The sequence below is a fragment of the Pleuronectes platessa genome, chromosome 10 (assembly GCF_947347685.1).
Source record: "Pleuronectes platessa chromosome 10, fPlePla1.1, whole genome shotgun sequence".
Classification (NCBI taxonomy): Eukaryota; Metazoa; Chordata; class Actinopteri; order Pleuronectiformes; family Pleuronectidae; genus Pleuronectes; species Pleuronectes platessa.
In genome coordinates, this window is record NC_070635.1 from 20,694,447 (window position 1) to 20,705,550 (window position 11,104).

Genomic DNA, 11,104 nt, shown 5'->3' on the forward strand with positions numbered 1-11,104 from the left:
CTGATAAATATTAGCAATATTTCATGATGACATGAAAATCTTAAATATACCCACAACGTTTTAAAGTTGTTGCCAGTAAAGAATATGAATACACCCTTGTTCTACCTGTTCATAGTTTGTAGCTACTTGTATTTTTGATGTATGTTAATATAATTTATTTAGGGTGTAGTGAAAAATAAATGCTCCCTTTAAACCTTTGTCTTACTAAATTGTATTCACTTTGTCCTGCCACCCACTCAACACTGGAAACACTGTCCCCACAGTTTAGGAGGATATATATATATTTATAACTTGTCCAGTCTAGGCTACTTTAAAAAACATGGCAGCCTCCATCGAGAGGACCCGCTCCCGGTGTAAATATAAAATATTTAAATATAAATGGCCCATTCTAGGGTAAAGAAAACAACAATTTGTAGAATTTAGATGAAAAACACTAGTGAAAACCTCAATTTTTTTTTTATATTAAATTTATGACAAAGGATCCGCTTCATTTACATTTTAATACAGAATACAAAGATTATAAAAACACATGACCGTACAGAGTCCGACTCATTCAAACTTCCAGAAATGACATGACAGCCTTCAGTGAAAAATCAAAGTTCAAACTTTTACACCTATGTATAAATTACGCCTGTATATCCTGTTTGGACTATAACAGCGGAAATCTGCTGAGGAGCAGAGGACGAAGTGCTCCCTGGTACCTCCTGCTTTCTGACTTTCGGCAGTGCAACAAATTCCTAATGCAGACTGTGGGACATATTTTGACCTGAACACAGCAAGAGAGCTGACATCCTTTTGTCCAAGGTTGGACAATGAGCAGCTGGGAGACGGCTGCAATTGCTGGCACCATGAGCAGCTACTAAAGCATATTATCAGAGCACATTTTATTTATGAGCGCTGGTGAACAGGCCCCATATTTGTTTCATGCCCTGACAACACAGGGGAGTGAGTGACAGCTGCATGGACATCTGTAAGAAACTAAAGCTTCCTAAACCTCTGATACAAAAGGCTGATATGGTCCTTATGTCCGGAGCCCAGTGGCAGGAGATCATCATCATAGAGTTGACTGTAAGATAAGTTAGTCAGGATGTCGCCCTGGCTTTCCATCTGCAGAGGTAGGATGTGGAGGTGTTTGTGGTCCCTCACTCTGCAGCGTCCTCTCTGAAAGTTTCAGAGGGAAGAGACGATGTGTCTGAGCTGAAGGAGTCTTCAGTTTGCTGCAGGGACACAGGTCGAGAGGTTTCTGATGTGACTTGTCACTGACTTCGTGACCTGGTGCACTTCAATATGCAGCAGCCTTACAAATAAATTCACACCCCTTTAATTTTAGCATTTTATTATACATTTTCATTTTAAATGTATAAAGTGTACATCGACACACAATAACCCATTAGGACAAATTGAAAACTTTTACAAATGTAATTTATTTAAAAAAAAAAACGAACCTCTCTTTTACAAAAGTATTCAGAACCTGTCTTCATTCACACTCCAGATCATGGGATGTTTTTGGTGCACGAAAAGCAGCCGTGTGCTGCAGAACGAATTCCACCTGCTCAGCTCCAGCAGCAGGTTGTGAGGTCAAATAATCCCCATGATGCTACTTCCCACTAACGCAATGTTAATTTTGTGTCCATCATCAGAAACGTCATCTTGCGGTAAATCCTGTGGAGGATCTCCTGCAGTTTTATCACATTATCTGGATACTCAGACAACTGCGCTCACTCCCCAGAAAATGTGTGAAATTCCCTAAAGTTTAATGCAGCTAAGGTGATGGCCAGGAGGAGGCTCGCTGGATAGCGTGCTAAAATAAGTGTTAATATTTCTTTCCACTGCTGGATGAGCTGAGATGTTGATGGCGATTTCATAACATTTCTTTTAGAATGATAAGTAAACTGCTGTTAATGCTAACATTAAAAAAAAACGTACAGGTAGCACCTCTAGAAAAAAAGTTCACAAATCAACTCTTTTTTAAAGCTGGATCAACCTGAATTTAAGATGGTTCAAAATGTGACTCAATCAAAACCGTTTTTACAAATAGGAAACAAAACTTGGGGGAGTGGTGAGAATGTCCCAACATGTTTATTGCACTGCAGCGGTGTAACTGTAACTGCATGTACGTAAACCGTGTGTGCAGAAGATCCTCTGCAACTCAAACAGGCTCATGTTCATTGTCTTTGCATATACAGTATATCATCAATTTACATGATCCCATTCATTCCTCCTCTTTTCAGTCTGTGTCCCTGCTTTTATTTCTACTCTGATATTTACAATGTTTCAGCTCAGATGTTATGAAATCTACTAACTGCTCCACACAGCTTGTCTTTACAGGCTGTGCTGTTTGACTTCAGTCAGCATCATCGCATCCTTGGTGCATAGATTTATCACAAACACTGGTTTATAAGTTAAAAGTAAATCGCTCTCGTTCTCCCTCGCAGGCACACGCAGTCTTTTCAGGGTGGAGCACATCAGCCGCAGAATGCGTGGAGCTCCGCTTCACTGAAGCCCTGCTGCTTCAACAACCTGGAAGAAGAAGAACAAAGAGGAGCAGAGACATTAATGTCTAATGACACAGGGACGGAGAGAGAAAACAAAAAGAAAATATCTCATTCCTCTCTATATCTGGAGGGACATCTGTTTTTTTCAGTAAAGTTTGTATCGTTTACATACTTTTGTAACAGTCTATAACAATCGGAATAACCTTTTAGGAATCGGGGCCACTGATCTCCTTCAGAAGAAACACCTCAAACAAGAGTCATGAGGAGATGACACCAACACCCACAAAACTTGGAGGACTAGATCATTTGCTGCTATCACAGTTAGTTCAAACCAAATTTGAGTGGCTGAATAAAATACGCAGGTTTCCCCTGATCAGATTTGGTTAACGTTGTTTCAACATCAAGTTCCTTTTTTTTAGTTTCCAGCCTCATGCTTCTGACCCCGTCTGCCTGATGTGGATGCAACCACAGATCTCTATTTAGACCCTCGTGATTATCCCTGGAGATGAATTTTGTCATAGCACTTGTTGAGTGCAGTAAAGTTTATATAGTTATAGTAAAGGTTATAATACGCACCCCATGGTGAGTTCTGTGAAGGCAGAGGGGCCACACACACACACGTAGCTTTTGGACCCATCAGGCCTGTTGAGGAAATCCTGAAGCATGGACTCATCAACTCGACCTGTCCTGCCAGACCAGCGCTCACAGGGATCAGAGAGGACGTACTCCACCTGAAACCTAACACACAACACACACATTGACACGTGTGTACCATTCACACTGCAACTCATCCAAGTCCCTCAGTGAGTCACATTTGATCATTTTACACAACTCTGCAAGTTCTCTTCAGCTTCCCTCTCAGGATGTGTGAGCTGCTCTGAATTTGGAAAAATAAAATCACTCAGAGAATTCTATTTCTTACACACTCCACCACCTCATTTGTTAGAATGTTAATTAATTTGCATGTTCAGGTGGGAACAGGGAACAACATTAGAAGACTTTAAACACAATCACACTGCAGTACCTCTCATTGTTAGCAGCCAGTTCATCCAGGTCACGGCGCCAAAAGATGTCCTCTTCCCGCCGGTTAAAAAAGAGAAGCTTGGTTTTTCTGAGAACACACAAACGTGTCATGAATTGATCAGGCAGCGCTTGGATCAGCTGAGCAGAAAACATGACGGCCATTCTCTCTACACTGTGTTGTGGATTAGATAGTAGGATGACTAGGACAATACTTTTTTCAAACAAGACATGAGTGGTAGCTTTACCATTGTAAAACAAAGAAATTATTGTTAAAATGGTAATAATAATATGGACAACACAGTTATTATGAATGTGTGTTTTGCCTCCAGAGTCTCTTGACAGTTCCCACCTGATGGTGTCGACGTCCTGGGCCAGTTGGATGAGGCGAGCCATCGGGGTGAATCCTGTGCCTGCTGCTAGTAGGTAGAGGTGTGTGACATCACGGAGGGGGCGGGCAGTGAAGGTACCCTCTGGACCACTAGTGGATACATGGTCTCCTGCAGAGTAACAACACACTGGTGAATAACAAACCCAGAAATAATCCAATAGATCCCACAAAGTAAAAACCTAGAGACACGTTCACGGTTTCGAAAAAGAGGAGACTGTTGTGGTTAGTCCGAAATGTTGTGTCTACTTTGAGAATAAGGGAGTTCTTTCCATAAGCCTATGATGAGACAATCAATGTGAGTTACAAATCTTAAACTTTAGATATGGCATCATAACCACAAGTTAATTTCCTCTTGACATCTAAAACAAACCGGGCAGGGAGTTACCCTCTGGGGAGCATCAGTTCCCTTTTTTGTGAATAATATCAGAAGACACTTTGTTTGAAGTGAGTCCAAATCCCCTTTGGAAAGTTTAAGAGATACAGAAAGGTCACTGCACCAGGTTGATTCAAAAGGGTTGTACTTTAAAATCTAACCTGGTCAGCCTTGATAATTAAATTTACCAGGTGTAAGAGACAATATTTTGCTACAGAGAGCCGCTGTAAAAAGTTTTAAAAACTAATTAAAAAGGATGTGATGGGAAACTCTGAATCCACCTTTACACTAAAGAAATGTCAGTGGCCAAAAACAAAGAGCAACTCAAAAACTCAGTCAAATTAAACGTATGAATCCAAAACTATAACTAACTGTGACGGCCTTGTTGAGACTCACCAGTGTGCATGTTGTTGAGGTGTTGAGTGAACACTCCATCGGGGTAAACTTTGATCATGAGGTAGAGATCTGAGTCCTGTGAGGAGCGCTGGGAGGCTGCTGCCAGGTTCTCATCTACTGGAGTGTACGGCCTCACCACCTCGCTGTCTGGATATGGACAACAGGAGAAAATAAAACTTTATATCAAATACAACTGTATAAAATATATATTTGGCCCTGTCTAGTCTGAGTATAGACAGTGTGTGTGTGCACTAAACTGAAAAGACTCTGTAACCCCTTCCAGCTCTTGCAAATCAAACTCAAAACGATACATTTATCGGTGAAAGTAATTCACACACATTTAATCACCGATTGGACTTAGTTTGAGAACTTTTGACTCCAAATCAACTAGCCGCAGAGTTCAGATACTTTTTTCCAACGTACACTTTAAATGTTTGAATTATGTATTCAGTAAGGATAAGAACCACACAATGATTTGTGTGTTTATTAAAATCTGTTCATGGGTGTAGCATAGATGAAGATTGGACCATGTTTTGAGACAAGTTTAAACTCATACAATACTATATTATGTAATGATGATCTATAGTGCTCTCCATGACAGTGAAGACTTGCTTAAGAAAGGTTTGGTGCCACCTAAAGGACATTGTATATGTTGCCATGTTTAAAAATCGAATTAATACTTAATAAAATCCTGTTAAATATAGGAAAAATTGGCATAAACCAACTGTTGGTTTTCATAAACCTCCAAGATATATTATACAACACACATAAAAAAATATATTGTGTTCTTGACGTGAACTGATCAACTAATTGTGTGGATCAAAATCTCAAAAGATGGTCGACAACATAACAGAAAAACCTCTGTATGATGCAGTTCAGTCTTCTTTTCAGGAGGTTCAGTGAACAGTTGGATAAACATGCAGATGTTCCGTCATTGTATCCTGTACAGTGTCTGTAGCCTGTTGCTTGAGTTCTTACCTTGAATGAGGCCTTTGAGGTAGACATGTTTTCCAACAGGCACGTGCATGACAGTCCCACGTGGGAGTTGCAGTCTGAACACATGGGTGTTGTGGTTCACTTCAGTCTTAGACACCAACACACAATCCCGGTAATAGGGAGCTGAGAAAAGATCAGTGATGTAGTTTTTACTTTTTTATTGGCTTCCTGATAACGGAGCAAATGTCAGATACAGAGCATTGAAGCAGGAATTGCTTCCCACTTTGTGGAGCCTGCACAATCTTTCTTATACTTCCAATTTCTCTGACATGGAATCTCACCTCTGTCTTTTTTGTATAGAAAGGAGTTGTGGAACTCAAGTGGTTGACCGAGACTTGTCCATTTGCCTTGAGACCGTTTCCGTAACGTGACCTGGATCTTTCCCACGGAGAAAGCACTGTGGACTGTTGAAACAAATGATACTTGAAAAATTAACTCTGCTTTACGAAAAGGTTTTTAAAATCTGTGCAGAGTCAAGCTGTTGTCTTACCAGAAACATTTTCCTCAACTTCATCAGTGAGACCTGAACGAGGAGGAAAACAAACAATAACTTTACAAACAAATTCGGAATATTATGTCCGTGTCCATGTTTAATTTCTCTGGTGTCAGTACCTTGTCCGATGGCATACTATCAACAAAAACACAACAGGCAACAACACCTCAGTGACACAAGGTAAACAACAACTGAAAACTATGAGTTACATTACAGTGCTCAGGAGTTCTACATTTTCCGCTCAGTCTGTTTTGTTTAGTATCTTGATGGAGCAGCAGTTGTTTATGTTTGTTAAACACATGTGCCTCAATATAGCACATCATCTTTGTCCCAACTATAGGTTGTGATAAAGCTTTGACATGATGTATTCAATGTGATTTACTTCATTGTACATATGTACGGTACTTGTTCTGTTGTCCACAGACAGGAATTATATAATAGGAATACACAAATGTAGTTGTTTGTTATTAACCACACTATCGGATGACCACCTTCTAAAACAACAGCTTATACTGGCAGTAACAAACAAATGTTTTAGCCATTTTTTCACAAACAGATGTTACAAAGGGCTTCAGCGGAGATAGAAGAGACCCAGGAAGTAAACTACATGTGCTGAGCCTCAGTGTTTTAGTTATATTCTTACTGAGGACAACAAAAGTAAATGTAGAAATTCACATCTCTACTCACGTAAATGTATCATGTAGGACATTTTGCCCAGCAGTACTTCCAGTCGTAGAACACCCGCCTTGAGGTCAACAGTGGTACAGCCTGAGCTGGGGATCTGACAGAGCAGAAACAATAAGCATAAATATGTCACCTATAAAAGTCTCTCATATGCCATCTTTGTTGGTGTCTTCTAGGTGTCAGGCACCTTGTCTCACCCAGAGATATTTGTATTATTTAGTTTTTTTTGGTTTTGCTGTAACGTGTTAAAATGTCATCGAAACACTCAGTCGCTTTCAGTGAACTGTCCGGATGATCCCCTGATGTGTTCTCACATGGACATTATCCAGAGTTTACCAGCGGGGTTGGGCTGGAAAAACTCTGGAGAATTTCAGATACAACTGACTCGGGCATTTCCATTCTCACATGCAGCCATTCCAGGAGAATTTCAGGAGATTGTTCAGAGTTCTGGTCTGAAAGCAGTTTATGGGATCAGTTACGAGCTTGATGCCTCGTGGTTGTGTGTAGGAGGGGGGGGGGGGGTTACCTTTCTTTTGGCATAAATGACTAGATGAGCAGTCGCGTCAGTTTGGAACCAGTCGTACCTACATCAACAACAGACAGGAGACAATAATGAAGGTTAAGTATGAATGTGCTCATGTCTTTTTGTATAAATGTGTGAATTATATTTCCCATGTTTTATACCGAGGTCGGGAGTCTTTGTCGGAGGAAGGGGCCAGTGATGTAGGTGGGGCGAGGCCAGTCAGTGGTAGAGGAGGGATGATGGCTGAGAAGAAAAACAGAAAACAACACTATAGCAAAGATTTAACTTTAGAATAGGGTTAAGGCCTATTTAAAGTCGGATTTTGTGCAGGCACGCAAGCACGCAAGACAAACAAGAGCCCCTTGCGTACCCTTTGCGTACCCCCTCTTGCGGCTTGCGTGCGTCCGCCAATTTCTCTAACTATACGACAAAGCTATGCAAGCCTCACGCAGCTCGCAAGGCTGTGATTGGTCTGCTTACTACATCCCGTCCGGAGTCTAGTTTCCGGTTTCATAGCATAATACCGCCATGGCAGAAACCAAGGACGATTTTGAAGAATGGACCAACTCGAAGAACGTTTGGCAGAAGAGGTGCGAAAATATGACCATTTGTACAACCTGTCCTTGGCCGAGGACAAGGACACACAGATGGCCATAAATTCCTGGAAGGTGATCTCGGCGAACGTCGGGTTGCACGTCGACGAGTGTCCGAAGCGGTGGAGGAAAATCCGGGACAAATTTGTCCGGCAGAAAAAATCTATGAGGAGCAGCAGTCACGATGCAGGGGTAAAGAAATTCCCTGCATTTTATTTATTCCTCTCGTGGTTGGGACCACACATCAAACACCGGGCGACGTCGTCCAACTACGACTAGGTAAATATAAAGTTCTGGGTTTTTGAACAGGCGCTGTGTGTCGAGCTAGTACGCTAGCAGTGTAATCAGAGTGGGAGAGTTCACATGGTTGGAGTATCCTTCATCATATTGCAAATGGGACAAATGGTGGTAAAGAGCCTTATTGTAGATGTAATGCAATTGCCTTTAACCTTTGCCACATGCCGCCTCCGTCTCCTATTTTGTGGTTGTTCTTCTCGTCTCCTCCTTCGCAATATTATCAGTTGCTGTTCAATGTTAATCTGCTCCAGCAACTCACTTTTGACTCAAGGTTGCCATCGTTCACGGTGTGTGGAAAGCACGACTGGGAGAAGGTAAATAAACACTCAACGACGACTGCCACACCCACAAAGAAGGCGTCTCTAAGGTAGTCTTCGACAAAACACGTTACTCCGCCTAGTGTTCTGGCGGGGAATTGCTTTGCAACCCTTGGGGAACCATAAACCAAAACGAGTCCGTCGATGCAACTGCGTGGCCAGCAGCAGTACTATAATTCGGCATTGAGACTCACTGTCACACTACTACTACATATTACATTCCTCTGCCGGACATGACTGAAAATGGCTTCTGAGCTACCAGTATATTAACCCTAAACAAATTTAAATGAAAGGTCAAAAAGTGTGTGTGTGTGTGTGTACCTTTAATTGTGGTTTTAGTGGCCATCCTGCCCACCAGGCACTCCTTCAGCATGGACTCATAGTTCACCCAACGATGAACCTGTGTAACAAGCATGCCCACACCTACATTAAACAAGTTACAGAAATACATTAAACTTGGCAGCACTCACAAGGCCATCAAAACTAAATAAGTCCCAGTCCTCCAAATGTCCTGAGTCTTGTTTACACTCTGTTTGAGGAACATGTTATAGTTCCTGCTTGGGCAGACATCCATTGGCCACAGTAACCAATAAAGACCAAGCATGTGGCTAATATTTTAATGATACTATCTTTTACCAGTTGGAAAAGTAAAATTTGTGAATAACTTTCTTTATTACATTTGTCATCTATTACACTTCTGTCCCTTCCGGAGGAGGGTTCAATCACTGACTCTCTGAGGTTTTGGTAGATTCTCCTCACTCTTGTTAAGGGCAGGTGATGTCCCACCTTGTGAAGCCTTAAGAGGAAAATTGTGATTTGAGAATATGGGCTATACAAAGAAAATGTGATTGATTGACCTCACATACCTGATCAAAGAGTTCTGTGCCATCGATCCCAGCTGCCTTCAGAAGCTCCTCTTCTCCACCAGGGTGGTAATCCATGTAGGGGGTGATGTTGTACACCATACCTGAAAACAGGGAATCCCCACCCCAGGGTTTAATACCTCTGACAACCATGGATTAACATCCATGTCTGAGAAGAATGTTCAGGAATTCAATAAAACCTTTTTAATTGTAAATCCTATGACTTAGGTTATGACCTTGAAACCAAAAAACATTTGAAATCAGTTCATCCTAGAGTCCAGTTGCACACTGGGGGAGACGCAGGTCTGTGAGGGGGCAGTCAGTGGTTTGGTCTAGCTGTCATTTCTAATGGGCCGTCTTGTCTGGAACACACCACTCTAAACACTACTTCAGGTCAAAGTGGAATTAAGGATCATTTGACTGCCATTAAGTGTCCTCCAGAGTGGGAACCAGCTCTGTTCCAGGTCAACCACACAGGCTCACCTCGAATGCAGGTCCAGCAGTCGTTCTTCGTGTTGTGTTTCTGAAGCTCTTCCTGTGTCACTTCGATCAGACGTCCTCTGAGCCCGGTCAGGTCTTTACCACTCTTGGCAAAGCGGACCCAGTCCATGAGACTGTGACCGGGCTTCAAGGCCACCTGGTCAGGTAAGGGCAGAGTCACGTTAGTTTGAGTCTCATCTGGAGATGTGTGAAGGGACATTAAGACCAACTGTAAAGCATCATCTTCATCCTACAGAATAATGCTTGAATGCCACTTTCATTTTAAATTTACACTAGAATACTTCATGATACTAACACAGAAAAAGAACCCGAGATTTAGCCTCGAACTGTGCATTTCATATCGAAGTATATCCGTCTCGGTCAGGTTCTGTAAAGCAGGTGAACTCAGTGTATAAAGAACATGTCAGTGTGCTGTGGAGGTGGAGGTACCTTGCTCCTCCCGGACTGACCGGCGGCTGAGACCCGCTGCTGGGAGCTCGGCGCAGGGAACGACTGGGTCGGGATGTTCAACATGTTGGAAACGCTTCGGAGACAGTCCCAGTGCCGGAGAAACCCTATTTAACCAGTATACCACAGTAACACATGAACGACAGCCTGTAGTCACACTGACTGCTGGGTGTTACCGCTACAGACTTCCTCTGTGTTGTCATACATAACTTTCAAAACAGTGTTGGGCAATGCTGCTTAGCTAGGAGGCTAATCTAAGCTAGGCTAACGAGCGACCTCACGAATAACAGCTAATTAAACATCGCCATATTACATTTTGATAAAAGTTCATATTTAAAGCATTAGCGCCATCATATAGACGCAAACTCCGTTCGACCCTTAGCGTCCAGAGATGAATTAAGAGCTAAATCCAGCGTTAGAGTTTACGCCTCCGTGAGGACTACAACCACTGTCGCACATTCTGACCTCATCGTCAACACATGCTGTCATCAAGCTGCGACGCCGCACCGCTTCCTGTCCGTCATCCTCCACTGACACATTAGAAACAATCAGTTTTAAAACATTGGGTAAATGAATATGACCTCATCGTGCAGCCTCAATATAAATTGGATATTTCAACCGTTTAATAGAAGCATATACGTCATGATAGCGGTAATATTAGCTGCATTACATTCACCTATACCTGTCCCTATATGCTCCACTATAATATACTCAG

At 42.1% G+C, this 11,104-nt stretch overlaps 1 protein-coding gene across 1 annotated transcript; it reads right to left on the minus strand.

The window, feature by feature from the left end:
- Positions 1-1,319: 1,319 nt before the first annotated feature.
- LOC128449840 (cytochrome b5 reductase 4) lies at positions 1,320-10,863 on the minus strand. The gene is made up of 15 exons (XM_053433163.1): positions 10,372-10,863; positions 9,925-10,078; positions 9,445-9,545; positions 8,900-8,978; positions 7,533-7,614; positions 7,375-7,432; positions 6,852-6,945; positions 6,162-6,194; positions 5,953-6,075; positions 5,654-5,794; positions 4,676-4,822; positions 3,868-4,015; positions 3,520-3,606; positions 3,072-3,233; positions 1,320-2,520 (listed from the first exon to the last, which is right to left on the minus strand). Exons 1-15 carry the CDS (start codon positions 10,453-10,455, stop codon positions 2,466-2,468), a joined length of 1,548 nt encoding a protein of 515 aa, XP_053289138.1. The 5' UTR covers positions 10,456-10,863; the 3' UTR covers positions 1,320-2,465.
- Positions 10,864-11,104: the final 241 nt, after the last annotated feature.

What these genes read in the sequence shown, in the direction of transcription:
- LOC128449840 (XM_053433163.1), bottom strand. Translation starts at nt 10,455, where the DNA reads ATGTTGAACATCCCGACCCAGTCGTTCCCTGCGCCGAGCTCCCAGCAG. An exon ending in CTGCTGGACCTGCATTCGAG is followed by an intron (nt 9,546 to 9,924) that starts GTGAGCCTGTGT and finishes CCCTGTTTTCAG; the next exon opens with GTATGGTGTACAACATCACC. An exon ending in GTCCTACATGATACATTTAC is followed by an intron (nt 6,195 to 6,851) that starts GTGAGTAGAGAT and finishes CTCCTCGTTCAG; the next exon opens with GTCTCACTGATGAAGTTGAG.